This window comes from Delphinapterus leucas, chromosome 7, assembly GCF_059928025.1.
Source record: "Delphinapterus leucas isolate spDelLeu-1000000601 "Yukka" chromosome 7, BTC_Dleu_Yukka2, whole genome shotgun sequence".
NCBI lineage: Eukaryota > Metazoa > Chordata > Mammalia > Artiodactyla > Monodontidae > Delphinapterus > Delphinapterus leucas.
The window spans coordinates 68555151-68571753 of NC_143135.1; the positions used below are offsets into that span (position 1 = coordinate 68555151).

Genomic DNA, 16603 nt, shown 5'->3' on the forward strand with positions numbered 1-16603 from the left:
GCCCATTTGGACCTGACGTATGAGCACAGCATCCTGGAAGGGGGTAACAAGCAGGTCAGCAGCCATGGAACAGCAGGGTGGGGAAGCTCTACTCAAGGTTGGAAGCTGGCCTTCCTTCATCCCTGCCATATATATCTTGCTGTGTATGCACGAGCCTGGAGTAAGAAAGGACTCGCCTCGAAACTCCACATGGGACACCATAATGAGGATGTGGCATTCATCATTCAGGGTTGCATGTGTTGCCACTGCTGGAAGGTGACCATTACTCAGGTATCTCTATATTTTCCTCCCCTGAGATGCTAAAGTGAAATGATTCCTGCCTCCTTGTGAGGGTCTATGAATCGAATATTGCAATCACACGTAATTCCACAGTGCTATTTATTGAAAATTTGCAAGTTTGTTCATGAGTTCATTGACCTTCTTGTTGTCACCACAAAATGGTCATGTTCAGGTGGCAAAGTAAAAAATCATGCTGACGTCAAAGATAATTTTGTTTAATATTCATATTTGGGGCCTAGAATCAAATTCTTTATCTCTTTGTTGGACTTGCTCCCTCTTGAGAAATAAGCAAGCATCTTATAGAAATAGATTTTATACAAACATGACGTTTTTGTTTTCAGACATGGAAAAGTTTAAGTAATAAGTATGTAATAAGAAGTGTGCAAATAGCTGTATGTGTTGTATATTCCAAACACATTATCTAACTGCGCTCTCAATCCTGGAGCCTATCTTAATGATATGACATTTAAACTCTCTGTATGTTGCCATACTATAGCACTTCAAAAAGAAAGAAAAATTCAGATATAATTGAATAACCAAACTTTTAACTTGTGATGTAAAAAACACAAGCATGTGTTCTTTGAGAAGCATGGGAAAGCCTCATGAGAGAAGCAAAAAGTAACATGGTGAAGGATGCTGCTTCCCACTGTTCACTACCTGTGAGACACATTCTTTACATTCTTCAAGTTTTGTGTTCCCCATTCTCTCCTCCTCTTTTCCACAGTGTCATGGTTCACAGCCCTTCCCATTTCAGGTTTGTCCAAGTGGGGTGTCAATTTCTTAGTTTCATAAGGATTATGCTCAAGTTCTTGGTTTCTGTGCTGCTTCAGATTTTTAACACTTTCTTATTTCATCAGAAACGTCTCAAATATTGAGCAAATAGAATGGTTACAGATGGAACCATTATACATTTTGTGTCTACTTTTATGTCTGTGTGTGCATATGATGTGTGCGTTGGGGTGTAGGGAAGTGAAGAATAGAAGGAGAGTCAGAAAAAATTCTCACAGCTTACAAAGCAAATGGTGACTTGAGAAGAATTCTCCATACCTGAACAAAGCCCCGTCACCAAGCAGTGTTTGGGATGAAGTTGGTTTTGATGATATGTATGAAACTATACCAACTCCACATAGCAAAGCTTACCTTTGGGAGAGTCTTAAACCGAATGACTATATGATAATGTTCTGAAGCGATTCCTACAACCCTCTTCCTTTTTAAATTTTTTTAAATTTATTTATTTATTTTTGGCTGCGTTGGGTCTTCGTTGCTGCGTGTGGGCTTTGTCTAGTTGTGGCGAGCGGAGGTTACTCTTTGTTGCGGTGCGTGGGCTTCTCACTGCAGTGTCTTCTCTTGTTGCAGAGCATGGGCTCTAAGTGCATCAGCTTCAGTAGTTGTGGCACGTGGGCTCAGTAGTTGTGGTTTGCGGGCTCTAGAGCGCAGGCTCAGTAGTTGTGGCACATGGGCTTAGTTGCTCCGCAGCATGTGGGATCTTCCTGGACCAGGGATTGAACCTGTATCCCCTGCATTGGCAGGCGGATTCTTAACCATTGCACCACCAGGGAAATCCCTACCACCCTCTTTCTTATAATGTAGAACACAGAATTATGGCACTGGTTTCAGGATAAATGCCTTTTTATCAGTGTCATTGGCATGTGCCAGCCCAGTCTGGAAATAAGAAAATCCTAAGCAGGGAAGTCTTTCCTACAAACTCTCCTATTTCCCAGTTTGAATGTACACAGAGGTGTGTTGTTGTTCTTGTTAACCTGAATTAAGAAGATACTGATCTGAAATTCACAATTTACTGGAAAACTCATTTCAGTTGCTTTTGAATACCCCTAAAAGGGAAGTCTCTCATTTTATTTCAGAATAAGGAGGAGTGAAAAATGAATAATTGCTGTTTGCCATGTTGTGTAAAGTAGCCTTAAGATGAAGAGTTAATCTTCAGAAAATGACCCACTTGAACTCATTTCCCTGTTGATTTTTCTATTGTAGGGAACACTGGGAACACATTTAAGATAGAACCAGTCCTGGGCATCATCACTGTTTCTAAAGAGCCAGACATGACAACAATGGGTCAGTTTGTCCTGTCAGTCAAAGTCACGGATCAGGGTTCCCCGCCGATGTCTGCCACCGCGATTGTGCGAATTTCTGTCACCATGTCTGATAATTCTCACCCCAAGTTCACTCACAAAGACTACCAAGCAGAAGTAAATGAAAATGTTGATATTGGAACATCAGTCATTCTAATCTCTGCCATCAGTCAATCCACCCTCATTTATGAAGTCAAAGATGGAAACGTTGATGGGGTTTTCACCATAAATCCCTATTCTGGAGTCATCACCACACGCAAGGCACTGGATTACGAGCATACCTCCTCTTATCAACTCATTGTCCAGGCCACGAACATGGCAGGAATGGCTTCCAACATCACAGTCAATATTCAGGTTGTTGATGAAAATGATAATGCGCCCGTTTTTCTCTTTTCTCAGTATTCGGGTAGCCTAAGCGAGGCAGCCCCCATCAATAGCATCGTCAGGAGCTTGCACAACAGCCCGCTGGTGATTCGAGCCACCGATGCCGACAGCAATCGGAATGCTCTGCTTGTGTATCAGATTGTTGAGTCCACGGCCAAGAGGTTCTTCACAGTGGACTCCAGCACAGGTGCGATCAGAACAATCGCGAACCTGGACCATGAAACCATCGCCCATTTCCATTTTCATGTGCACGTGAGAGACAGTGGTAGCCCCCAGCTGACGGCAGAGAGTCCCGTTGAAGTCAACATAGAAGTGACAGATGTGAATGACAACCCACCTGTGTTCACTCAGGCTGTGTTTGAGACTGTCTTACTTCTACCTACCTATGTCGGAGTGGAGGTTCTGAAAGTTAGTGCCATGGATCCTGACTCCGAGGTGCCCCCAGAACTGACGTACAGCCTAATGGAAGGTAGCTTTGATCATTTTTTAATTGACTCAAAGAGTGGAGTGCTCACTATTACAAACAGCAGCCTCTCCAAGGATCACTACAAGCTGATAGTTAAGGTGTCTGATGGAAAGTTCTGTAGTACTTCCATGGTCACCATCTTGGTTAAAGAAGCCATGGACAGTGGCCTCCACTTTACACAAAGCTTTTACGCCACCTCCATCTCAGAGAACAACACGAACGTAACCAAAGTTGCTATTGTCAATGCAGTGGGAAATCGCCTTAATGAGCCCTTAAAATACAGCATCTTAAACCCAGGAAATAAGTTCAAGATAAAATCTACCTCAGGGGTCATTCAGACCACCGGCGTCCCCTTTGACCGTGAAGAACAAGAGTTATATGAGCTGGTTGTGGAAGCCAGCCGAGAGCTAGACCATCTGCGGGTGGCAAGGGTGGTGGTCAGGGTTAACATCGAAGACATAAATGACAATTCTCCAGTCTTTGTGGGCCTCCCTTACTATGCTGCTGTGCAAGTTGATGCTGAGCCTGGCACCCTGATTTACCGAGTGACAGCCATTGACAAAGACAAAGGTGCAAATGGAGAAGTGACCTACCTCTTACAGGATGACTATGGCCACTTTGAAATTAACCCTAATTCAGGGAAAGTTGTTTTAAAAGAAGCTTTCAACTCTGACTTGTCCAACATTGAGTATGGAGTCACCATCCTAGCCAAAGATGGTGGAAAACCCTCTTTGTCCACATCCGTGGAACTTCCCATCACTATTGTCAACAAAGCAATGCCTGTGTTTGATAAGCCTTTTTATACAGCATCCATCAACGAAGACATCAGCGTCAACACCCCCATTCTAAGCATCAACGCCACCAGCCCAGAAGGCCAAGGCATCATATACATCATTATTGATGGGGATCTTTATAAACAATTTAACATTGACTTTGACACTGGGGTCCTGAAAGTCGTTAGCCCTTTGGATTATGAAATTACATCTGTTTACAAGTTGACAGTAAGAGCCAGTGATGCCCTCACTGGGGCCAGGGCTGAAGTCACCGTTGACTTGCTACTTAATGATGTAAATGACAACCCCCCTATTTTTGATCAACCCACGTACAATACAACATTATCAGAAGCTTCTCTCATTGGGACACCTGTTTTACAAGTTGTCTCTACGGATGCAGACTCAGAAAACAATAAAATGGTCCATTATCAGATTGCCCAGGATACTTACAACAGCACAGATTACTTTCACATAGACAGCGCAAGTGGCTTAATCCTGACAGCGCGGATGCTGGACCATGAGTTAGTGCAACACTGCACTTTGAAAGTCAGAGCCACAGATAATGGCTTCCCATCACTGAGCAGCGAGGTCCTGGTTCATATCTACATCTCGGACGTAAATGACAACCCTCCAGTCTTTAATCAGCTCATTTATGAGTCATATGTGAGTGAATTAGCCCCCCGGGGCCATTTTGTAACTTGTGTGCAAGCCTCCGATGCAGACAGCTCTGATTTTCACAGGTTGGAATACAGCATTTTATCTGGGAATGACCGGACGAGCTTTCTGATGGACAGCAAGAGTGGCGTCATCACGCTCTCCAACCACCGGAAGCAGCGGATGGAGCCTCTGTACAGTCTCAATGTGTCCGTCTCTGATGGACTGTTCACTAGCACTGCCCAGGTGCATATCAGGGTCCTCGGGGCCAACCTGTACAGCCCTGCCTTTTCTCAAAGCACCTACGTAGCTGAGGTGAGAGAGAACACGGCCGCTGGGACAAAGGTGATTCACGTTCGAGCCACGGATGGGGATCCAGGGACATATGGGCAGGTCAGCTACGCCATCATCAATGACTTTGCTAAGGATCGATTCCTCATAGATGGCAATGGACAGGTCATCACAACAGAAAGGCTCGACCGGGAAAACCCTCTGGAAGGAGACATCAGTATTTTTCTGAGGGCCCTTGATGGCGGAGGGAGAACAACTTTCTGCACCGTGAGGGTGATTGTGGTGGATGAAAATGACAACGCCCCCCAGTTCACGACGGTGGAATACAGAGCCAGCGTCAGGGCAGATGTCGGACGGGGTCACCTGGTCACTCAGGTTCAAGCCATGGATCCAGACGATGGAGCGAATGCAAGGATTACTTATTCCCTCTATAGTGAGGCCTCGGTCTCGGTGGCTGACCTCCTGGAAATCGATCCTGACAATGGCTGGATGGTCACAAAGGGCCATTTTAACCAGCTGAAAAACACAGTGCTGTCCTTCTTTGTCAAAGCAGTGGATGGGGGCATTCCAGTGAAGCACTCCCTCATCCCCGTCTACATCCACGTCTTACCCCCTGAAACATTCTTGCCGTCCTTCACCCAGTCTCAGTATTCCTTCACCATTTCAGAAGATACAGCCATTGGGAGCACGGTGGACACCCTGAGGATTTTGCCCACTCAGAAAGTCAAGTTCAGCACAGTTAATGGGGAGCGGCTGGAAAATAACAAAGGAGCTGTCTTCATCATAGAACAGGAAACAGGCACGATCAAGCTGGACAAACGTCTTGACCATGAGATCAGCCCAGCTTTCCACTTCAAAGTAGCAGCCACTATACCCCTGGACAAGGTAGACCTTGTGTTCACGGTGGATGTAGACATCAAGGTATTGGATATGAATGACAACAAGCCAGTCTTTGAAACTTCAAGCTATGAGACGATCATCATGGAAGGGATGCCTGTGGGCACCAAACTCACGCAGGTGAGAGCCATCGATATGGACTGGGGAGCCAATGGGCAGGTCACCTACTCCCTCCACTCAGATTCCCAACCTGAAAAGGTGATGCAAGCGTTCAACATTGACAGCAACACAGGCTGGATCAGTACCTTGAGAGACCTGGATCACGAGACAGACCCCACATTCACCTTCTCCGTGGTGGCCTCCGACCTCGGGGAGGCATTCTCTCTTTCTTCCACAGCATTGGTCTCTGTCAGGGTGACGGATATAAATGACAACGCTCCTGTCTTTGCCCACGAGGTGTACCGAGGGAACGTGAAGGAGAGCGACCCTCCGGGCGAGGTGGTAGCTGTCCTCAGCACATGGGACAGAGACTCTTCTGACATCAATCGACAAGTGAGCTATCATATTACAGGTAAATCTGTCACCCTTGGTTTTCACTATGTGCTCTGCTTTCTAAAGAAAGATGGAAGGTGGCAGAGGGGTAAGAGTAGGAGAGAAGAAGGAAGATGAGAGGAGGGTTTGAGAAGTTATCTTACCTCTCTGGGGCTGAGGAAAATATCTGAGTAGCGTCAGTTTTTTAGTTGTTACTAACTCAGCCTTAGTTTGGAGTTCATTGTTTTGCCTATGACAGATTACCCAGATTGGTACCCAGTCCTTGAGTCAATTTTTACCATTTAAAAAAGAGTCCAGCCAAATATCTCAGTGGAAGAAATGAAAATAACAGCTCTTTTTGATTGGGGGCAGGGGAATGTATGTTTATTTTAAGTATATGCCTTTCTCCTACTTTTTGTAGCAGTAAGAAAAATAAATAGCTTTACTTACAAGTCTTTCCTGGTAGTAAAAACTCAGATGCGTGCACGTACACAACACACACATATACAAATCAAAGGGCATGGTTTGACCTTTTGCTGAAAAATGTTAAATTATAACTCCAAGTCAAAGGGTATGTCTTCTGACATCACAATTTTCTTGGATCCCTTTTCTGTCTTTCCAGATAGAAAATAGCAGTTCAATAGGAAAGCCAAGGTAGACAAATGAGGTCACCCAGAGTGCACAAAAAGCATCACCATTACTCTAAGGGGCAGAGGATCTCATGTCAGAGTGAAGAAAAGGTGTCACTGATCAGGAAGAGCTTTCTGGGGGTGACTGGCCTTAAACTGCAAAGAGGAGAGGGTTGGTGGTATGGGAGCAGCCTTCCTAAAAACTATTTGGGGGTTTTAAAGCTAATATTTTGATGCCATGACATTCAAAGGCAGAACATAAGCAAAGTGCCAAAAGATTTTAAAGAATCCATCCGTACTTGTAGTCAGGTGGCCTCCCTTTAGAAAAACTGCATTATTCAAAGTGAAAAATGAATTAATTAGAGTGCCCTCAGGGCACAGAATCTGCTTAAGTATGTTAGTGGGAAAGTTAATTAATCACTGCAGAATAAGATCCACAGAAGAGCATATGTGTCATTGCTCGGGACCACCACACCTCCCCTCCACAGCACTACTCTTTTTCTTTATGGAACTGTTTTCTTGGTGCTGTTTTCTCTTTAAAGGTCTTAATGCATTTGTGCTTTGTCTGATGCCGTTCATTTGGGGTTTTTTTTTCATTGAAATGTATATTTCTGCAGTAAAGACATGAGTGATAGTGGTAAGGAAAGAAAGGTGAGTAAAGCAACAACTTTGATTCATTTGCATTCAGTTTCAGACAAAAAGCTTCTTAGGCATTCTTTTTTTTTTAAGTTTTTGAAAAATTTTTATTTATTTTTGGCTGCGCATGGGCTTTCTCTAGTTGTGGCGAGCGGGGGCTACTCTTCATTGCAGAGTGCGCGCTTCTCATTGTGGTGGCTTCTCTTGTTGTGGAGCACGGGCTCTAGGCATACAGGCTTCAGTAGTTGTGGCTCGCGGGCTCTAGAGCGCAGGCTCAGTAGTTGTGGCGCGCAGGCTTAGTTTCCGCAGCATGTGGGATCTTCCCGGACCAGGGCTCGAACCCGTGTTCCCTGCGTTGGCAGGCAAATTCTTAACCACTGCGCCACCAGGGAAGCCCTTCTTAGGCATTCTGCGGATAATTTTCTATTTGGAAGAATGGTTAAATACTCAGCTTTAATTATTTACACATCGTCTCTGAATTCTCAGTGGATGGTTTAAGGGACCATCCCACTAACTTTACCAAAGTAATGAGAACAGAGTAGCTTCAAGCTACTGCTACTATTAGCCGTGCCAACCACCAACGGATTTTTATTAGATTTAACTTTTGCTCTTGATGTCACACAACTTGGCTGCCACTGATGAACAAAGGACGATTAATCATTTTATTTCGCAAAAGAGCAGTGTGGGCCTGCACCAGAAGCATTTAATAGAGAGGTTACATTTGTGAATGCTGAAATCTTATTCAACTGAAGTAAAATTGCAGCGTAGCCCGTGGTAGAGGAAAGTGATTTTCCAGGGAGGACCCCGTGCCTCACCAGAGCATGTTTCTCAGCCTCAACATTATTTGCGTTGAGGGCTGGATAAGTCTCTGTTGTGGCATTGTAGGATGACTACCAGCACCTCTGGTTTCTTTCCACTAGATTCCAGTAGCACCACCACCAGCATCACCCCTGATGTGACATTCAGAAATGTCTCTAGATGCTGACAAATGTCCCGGGGGTTTGCGCACAGCCGCTGTCAGTTGAGTTGAGAACCACTGTCCTAGAGGAATGTGCAGCCCTCACCTTCTCTGCACTGTCTGCCCAGTACGGTCCATTTCTCCTGTCATTGTTTTGCCAAAGTTTGGCCTCTGTGCACCGGTGCCAGATTAAATCTTGGAGACAGAGTTTGGGGTGAAGTAGAAAGAAATCGCTTTATTGCTTTGCCAGGCAAAGGGGGCCACAGCGGGCTAATACCCTCAAGACTGTGTGTCCCACCCTGGAGAGGGTACTGAAGAGTCATCTAGTGTTCAAGGAGCAGGGCGTGATCAGCTCACAGACATTCTGATTGGCTGGTAGTGAGGTAATGGGGAGTCAGCTTCATCAACCTGCTGGTTCCAACCGGTCTGGGGTCTACGTGCTTGTGGGCAGCACACGGTTAAATTCTTCTACCTGGTGGAGGATTCAGTATCTGCAAAACAGCTCAAAGGACATGGCTCAGAATATTACCTATAGCCCTTGAGAAGAAGAAAGGCCTTGACTTTGTTTAATGGCTAAAGTATTATTATTTTGTCTTGCTTGACTGTTTTCCTTTCTTTCTTCATTTCCTCACTCTCTGATTGAATTTATTCTTTGACTAAAGTTTTCCTACAGACAAAAGGCAGGTGGAGGTCTATTGTAGGAAGGCCTCATAGGGTCCTTCTTGGTTACAGTTGTTCCACACTGCTGAGCCCCTGGATGCCCGTCCCCCACCCCCCCGCCCCGCCTCCCATGCCTTATATCCAGAGTGCAGTCTGAAGCTCAAAGTCCCACTACTTCTCACTCAGTCCCTCCGGCAGGACCATGGGTTTGCCCTCTGTTCTTTTAAAGATTCATTGTAAGAAGATGAGATGGCTCCACTTTTTCAGTGAAGCAGCAGCCATCAGGCTTTCCTTATTTATTTGTTTATCGTCAGTCTTTCCCATCAGAAAGTGAGCTCCACCACGAGAGCAGGGATTTTGGTCACTTTTGTCCACCGCTGTAGCCCCACTGCCTGGCACAGTGCCTGGCCCAGAGCAGGTGACAAATACGTGGGAATGCTCAAACAAACGAGACAGCGATGACCTAACTGGATTCCGGACTTCTCGCCAGTTGTCTCGTCCAGTCTTCCTCCGTGTTTGAAGTGACATTATTTCCCCCTTCAGGTTTGGAAGGTCAAGGTGGTTTTCTTCTTCCTTCCTCCAAGCTGCTTTTGTCTCCCTGTAATTCAGTGATGTGGGAAAGTCATATTGCTGGGACTACATTCATTGTTTCAGCCTCATCAAGAGCGGTTCCACTCTAGCTTTTCTACGTTTCTTCCATTTTCACCAGCTTCACTGTGTTAAATTTGATCTAATTGCAGTGCTTATCTTTGAACGGCTCCTTCAATGACCCTGCATTGGGGCTATTTAATCCTAATGAGTCTTCCTCTGTCACACAAACTTTTCTTCCCCAAACTTCAGTCCTTATAAGAAGAGCTGCTGTATGATAAAGGCTTCATTAAGATTCCTTAATAGAACTGACTGCCTTTCCTTGATTGCATAATCAACGGCTAATGAAATTGTCTTGGTAACAAGAGCTATAGTGTATTACATCCTCTCTTGAGACGAAGTGGAAAGACAGTTGTATCAGCCCGATAAGAAGATTGATTGTTCACAGTTTGAATTTGATTGTCCTTAAGGGGAGCTAAACAAGAGATCATCTCCCGCTTCTCTAAGTGCATTTTCTTCTCTTGGAAAGTTACTGTTTTACTTTCCACACAAGCCAAGCATATAAATATCATGCTTTGTTGCAGGAGAGTCAAAAGGAAGTGAGTGTCAATTTTTTTCAGCATCGTAAACGATGCAGTTTGAGAGGCACCTGGATGACCCCGCACAGGCCTCTTGCTGTAGGTGGAGATCAAAGCTTTTCATTTCACATCTTCAAAAACTCTTTTTTCACCACAGGAGGGAACCCCCGAGGAAGGTTTGCCCTGGGCCTGGTGCAGAGCGAATGGAAGGTCTACGTGAAGAGACCTCTAGATAGAGAAGAACAAGACGTTTACTTCCTCAATATCACTGCCACTGATGGGCTCTTTGTCACTCAGGCCATGGTAGAAGTGACTGTCAGTGATGTGAATGACAACAGCCCAGTGTGTGATCAGGTGAGATTTGCGGCTGTGTCGGATATGTCACTGCTTTTTACTCTGCTTATTTAAATTAAGTCAAAACCCATTTCACTTTTCTCCTTAAGGCCAGGCTGCTTTCTCATCTTATCTCCTTAATTAACGAGCTCCAAATGGTTATAAGAGGGTAAGAGGCGGACTCTAGGATGAAATATTATAAACATGAAAAGAGTATAGTTAGCACGATCAGTACCTAATTCTGCCCACCAAAAAAAATCAAACAAACAGAAAAATAAAACCAGGAGTCTCAAAATTAAATAATTTTTAAGGACTCATAAAGGACACTATGAATTTTTCTGTCTGAATCACCTATTTCATAAAAGAAGAATGGACCACTCAGAAGTATGAATTACTTTTTTCGTATAAGGTTACACAGCTGGTTGGTAGCAACGTTGGTAATGAAGCTGGGTCTCCAGACCCCTTATGAAGTGGCCTTTCCACCACAGTTCAAAGCGTGACAACGAATGCAAGGTGCCAGTAATTGATTTTATTTCCTTTCTTACCAAAGTTAAATCACCCTTCATTTACCTTTTCCTTACATGTGGATTGAGAGACAGTATTGGTGCTCTTTAGCTCAGAAAAGTGTTGCAAATAGATTTAGTCTCTCATACTAATGCCAGATGTTAGTAGTGGCTCTTTAAAGAGTTGAAGGGTCCCAAGGACTGAGAGGGGCATGATCAATATGTGATGTGGGTCATGGTTCCACAGGGGTGGGGATTTTTGTCTCTTTTCTTCTCCGTTGTACTTCTAGCATCTCAGTGGTACCTAGCACATAGTAGGTGCCCAATCAGTAGTTGTTGATGATGAGCATGGGAGGCACAGAGCAAGAGATATTCTCTGTTTCATCATATGGTATAAGATGATTCTGTGGTAAAGGAAAAACATAGCTGAAGATAAATTATGCGAATGCATTTTTAAAGAAATCATTTATAATACTATATATGACAATTGCCCCACAAATACTAATGATTCAATTACTTTTCTTTACCTTTGCCTAGGTTGCATATACAGCATTATTTCCCGAAGACATTCCGTCAAACAAAATCATCCTGAAGGTCAGTGCCAAGGATGCTGATACTGGATCCAATGGAGATATACGATACTCACTCTATGGATCTGGAAACAATGAATTTTTTCTAGATCCACAAAGTGGTAAGGCGAAATTTATTCTTTGGGTAAATGCCATTGTTAATCCACGAGAGAAGTTAAACTCTCACATGGTCTTATCACTAGGGGGTAGTTAGTATACAAGAGCCTTGATATGATGCCCTGCTATCTTGGACTCTTAAGAAATACCAGTAGCACATGGTGTTTGGAGGACAGAAACCTCACGTGGCCTATAAAACTTGCCCTGACTTTACCTACATTTAGCAGCACCAAGTAATCAGATGTGTCTGTTTGCTTCTCCTCTTCCTCATATCCATGAGTTAAAGCAGCTGACCTATAAATAGTATAAATAGAATTCTATCACAAATGCAAGTTTCCATGCAAACCAGACAGCAGTGCATAGTAAGGAGAGTTTTGCCCTGTTGAAATCCCTTTTGGGTCCCTATGCTTATTAACATACTTGTCTGGTTTTTATTCAACATTCCTGTCTAGTTTCTCCAAAGCTATGAGTCCTCAGACTTGCTTACATATTGAGGTAAAATTTATAAGGTGAAAGGTTATGTACCCTAAAGGCAGATGCCCGCATTGAAGGCCATAGATAATGGAAAAGGCATTTTCTATGGAGGTAAATTATCTCAGTGTTGTGTATTGGATGGCCCATCCATTGACAATTTTTCAATGAAGTGTAAAGATTGAATAATTTGCATATTTCCAGTGTTGTGTTCATCAGAATGAACAACAACTAATTTCTGAGTCTCCAGAAGGTATTAGTTCCTCCCTAGCTCTCTCCCATGTCTGGTGCATCTTACTGGGAAGGGCTTAGCTACATAACAATATGCTACTTGGCTAAAGAGGCCTGGCAATTTTTTATTGAATAGGTAACATTTATTAACTACTAGACCTAAAAGTACTTTATGGGATATTTGTGTTCGATTCCAAGATGAACCAAACAAAGCATCCCCAAGGGATATTGTAACCCAGTGGAGAAGACAGAGCTGCAAGTCAATACTAATAATGACAGAAATAACAACAATAATAGTGAAAGACAGAATGAGTGCCCGGGAGAGATATCAGGAGAGATATATCTGGGCACAGAGGAAGAAGTAGCTAATATTCTGATAAGAGGGAAGGAGAAACTTTTAAAGCAGAGCTGGCATTTGAAATGAGCCAGGTTTCTAGGAGCTAAAGCAGGACACTGCCGGTCACGGGGGCAGCGTGGGCAGAGAGCACGGCACATCCAGGGAAAGCTGTGTACAACATTGTCACTGGTCAGAGGAGCCACAGAATGGCTCGTGAGACAAGTGGTGGAAAAACAACTTTAGGTCAGATTTTGGAGGGTCTTGAATGCCCAACTGAAAAACCCCTGGGTGTTTTGGAGAAGGGGAGAATGATCCAGGCTAGATTTGAGAACTGGCTGCAGTCAGGAAGCCATAGGAGGCACAGCTTTATAAGTATAGATGGCTTCGTCCCAATGACTTCTACTGATTTTGTTAAGAGTACATAATAATATTTCATGAGTCCTACTTTTCACCAAACAGTATTTATTCAGCTCTGTCATCGTGCTTATTGCCATCATCCATTGAAATTTAGGTAGCAAGAATAACAAAATCCCCACAGGGGCTGACACTCAGGACCAGTACAGCTATCTGAGTGATGAAAATACAGACATAACCTCCCTCCATGTTGGTTGCCAAAGAGCTGCTGCTTTAAGCTTCTCAGATAACCCCCCACTGGAATCCTCCCCCAACAGCCACAGGCCCTACCACTGTCCAGCAAGTGGGGTGCGCCTGGCACAGCTGGACTCCTTCATGACCTCTTTCTGCTAAAGCCAGCCTGTTTTGACTGTTTTTCTCTAAAAGGTGGGGTAAAAAAAAAAATGTTAAATATCTGGAAGCAGACAGACTGCCCCTTCTGAGTTTACAAATCATGGACCTGATTGACCGTTAGAGAACTAAGGATACTGGTCCATTTTTCATGCTTTTTTTCTGGAGAAAATCCAGAAACAAGGCCGATCTCCAGAGCAGTTCTTGAGATGTTTAAAGAGGTGTGGAGCTTCTCCATGCTGCCAAGAGAAGGAATCCCTGAAACAAGAGGCTTCACGGTGGGATTCATTCATCTGAAGGTCGTACAGTTGGTTTTTTGTTGCGTCCAGAATCCCATCACTTTTTCCCTGATGCTTAAAAAAATTGAACTTGCTCGATTTTTCAAAGCATGACGCACTGGAGCCAAATGTCAGCGATCCTTCCTGTACTGGGGATTCTGTATGTACAATAATTGATTCTCTGCTCTTCAAAGAGAGACAGTTTTTGAAAAGCTAGGTCATTTATTTTCACAGGTGAGTTAAAAACTTTGGCTCTGTTGGACCGGGAGAGGGTCCCTGCATACAGCCTCATCGCCAGGGCCACCGACGGGGGTGGCAGGTTCTGCCAGTCTGATGTCCGTCTGATCCTGGAGGACGTGAACGATAACCCCCCAGTGTTTTCGTCCGACCACTATAACGCCTGTGTCTATGAGAACACAGCCACCAAGGCTCTGTTGACCAGAGTTCAAGCAGTAGATCCCGATGTCGGTAAGTCAGCTGCACTGATGGGATGCCTCCCTGTTTGTACATCTGACACATCTTCAGGTGCTACCTGTCCTTTAGTTTCATCAGCCCACCTTGGCTCCTTACCATGAAAACAAGTACATTAAACCACATTTCAGCTCTTCCACTGACACACTTCATATGCACAAGAGAACTCTGCAAGGCATCTTCCTGCCTCTTTCTAGGATTTGAAGAAGCGATACTATGAATTCCTTTACCTTTTAACAAAGATCTTGGGGTTTGCACTTTTTTTAACCTTTAGCATAAAAATAATAGCTTTCTTACTTGCCCATTCCTCCTGAACATAGTTAAAATGCTGTGTTGTGTGGCAGGGAGAATTCATTTCCATTTCTATAAAGAATTGCATCCCATGCTTTAGCTGAAATATGGCAATCTCGATTTATGGTGGTACCCCATAGTGCAAAGACCAATTACGAAATGTGCTGCCAGTCCAATGTGGATTTTTTTTAACTGCCGTTTTCCAGAGTATTTTGCTCATATAAACTGACATTACTAAGAGGGGTGTGGGTGTGGGCGATAAGAAGGAATTAGAATTGAAAGTTGCTAATAAAGTTTGTGTTCCAATCCACTTTACATAATGAGATGGTGAGTTAGAAAAGATCGGAGTTAATTGCTAGGTAGTCCTTCTGAGAATGCATAAGTTATTGAGGTGACTGCATGATGGAATCTAAATACGAAAGGGCATATAGACAGCCTCTTGGTTGTGCATTTTAAGAGCTGTAAATCAGGGGACTGGAGAATGATGGGGTGTGTCTGTTATGCTAAACAGGCCTTTATATAATTCAGGGTCTTATTGCTTAATTCTGAATTGAAAGAAAAATTATTGGACTAATGGAAAAGTAAATACATGATAATTAGTTGAAAACAAATGTAGAGCCCAGGGTCTCTGCATATTTCCCCTTAGAGAAATTAGTGGCTACACTATGAATTATTGTTCTTACCTCATTAGCATAATTTCTGAGGCTGAGAACCAACCCTTTAAAAATCTGCATATTGTAAAGCTTGGTAAAAAAGAAAATGATAAACAGGAAAAGACTCTTTTCATTTTGGCTGTGCCACGTGGCTTATGGGATCTTAGCTCCCCGACCAGGGATCAAACCCAGGCCCTTGGCAGTGAAAGCGCCGAGTCCTAACCACTGGACCACCAGGGAATTCCGGAAAAGACTCTTTTATTGATTTATAATTATGTAATACTTACAAATACTCTTTTTTAAATGAGGATTGGAAAACATTCTGTGGACTCTTGATAGCAGACTTTTGGGGAAAAGAGGACAGAAATCATGCAAATGAATCATTAGTAATTTAAATTTGACTCTGAGAATGTGTATTTGGGCCAGAGATGAAATTTTAAGATCTAAAAATGTTTTAATTTAAACTAAAATTTCAATTTTAAAAAATTGGAGTTTTTCTACTCACCTCCTTCCTAAAGGAACTGGGTATGCTCTATGTACTAGAGATTGTACAGAACACAGAGGGAGTCTGATCAGTGCACGTGATGTTTCAGACAGTGGAGGTGGGGAGAGGTTATTGACTCACAGATGTGGTTGTGCTGGAGGGTATGCAGTTAGCTCCATCCTTCTCACTTCTTCTGAGTCAGCTGTCCGGGTTGGCAGTTGGGGAAGAAGGGTTGACCAGACTCTGGGCATTAGCAGGACAGAGATGATAAAGTCTTTCAAAGACCAAACCCAGAATAACGACCTTATCGGCACCTCCCTCTGCTCATTTGCACTAATTAGCAAAAAATTAGCTTACGCTCAGAGCTTCAAACAGACACGGAGTTATGAGTGCTGCTCATATAAGATGTGTTCACCAGGCTATTGTATTCGCTTCCGGAAAACCAGAGCATAGGATACCAGATTCTGGGTCATATTCTCAGTTTTTGTAGAATTCATTTAGCTTTAAAAAAATAAAAACTAAGACAGCCGGGAAAGAACAAATGAACACCTCTAAAAAGGCAAGCTGAGCACCTGCTATTTCCAGGCACCATGCTGAAGAGGTGGGTGTGAAGGTCTAGGTCAGAGCCTGCAGGGGGATTCCAGAGTCAAACCCACATTCTCCAGAGTCCCGGGTGTCAGTGACTGGGGGCTCATGCCATTTTCATTCGCAGCCTGATTCCCCATTTCTCCGTCTTCTGTAAGGCAGCACAGAGGAGCGTTGAGCCGCAT

General features: G+C 43.8%; 1 protein-coding gene across 1 annotated transcript in view; it reads left to right on the top strand.

Annotated features, from left to right (window-relative positions):
• FAT3 (FAT atypical cadherin 3) overlaps positions 1 to 16603 on the top strand; it is a 152641-nt gene that overhangs the window by 48986 nt on the left and 87052 nt on the right. The window contains exons 8-11 of the mRNA XM_089915870.1: positions 2269 to 6342; positions 10509 to 10705; positions 11725 to 11878; positions 14169 to 14402. Of these exons, the coding sequence (XP_089771996.1) occupies positions 2269 to 6342; positions 10509 to 10705; positions 11725 to 11878; positions 14169 to 14402 (4659 nt within the window). The remainder of the gene's footprint in view (positions 1 to 2268; positions 6343 to 10508; positions 10706 to 11724; positions 11879 to 14168; positions 14403 to 16603) is intronic.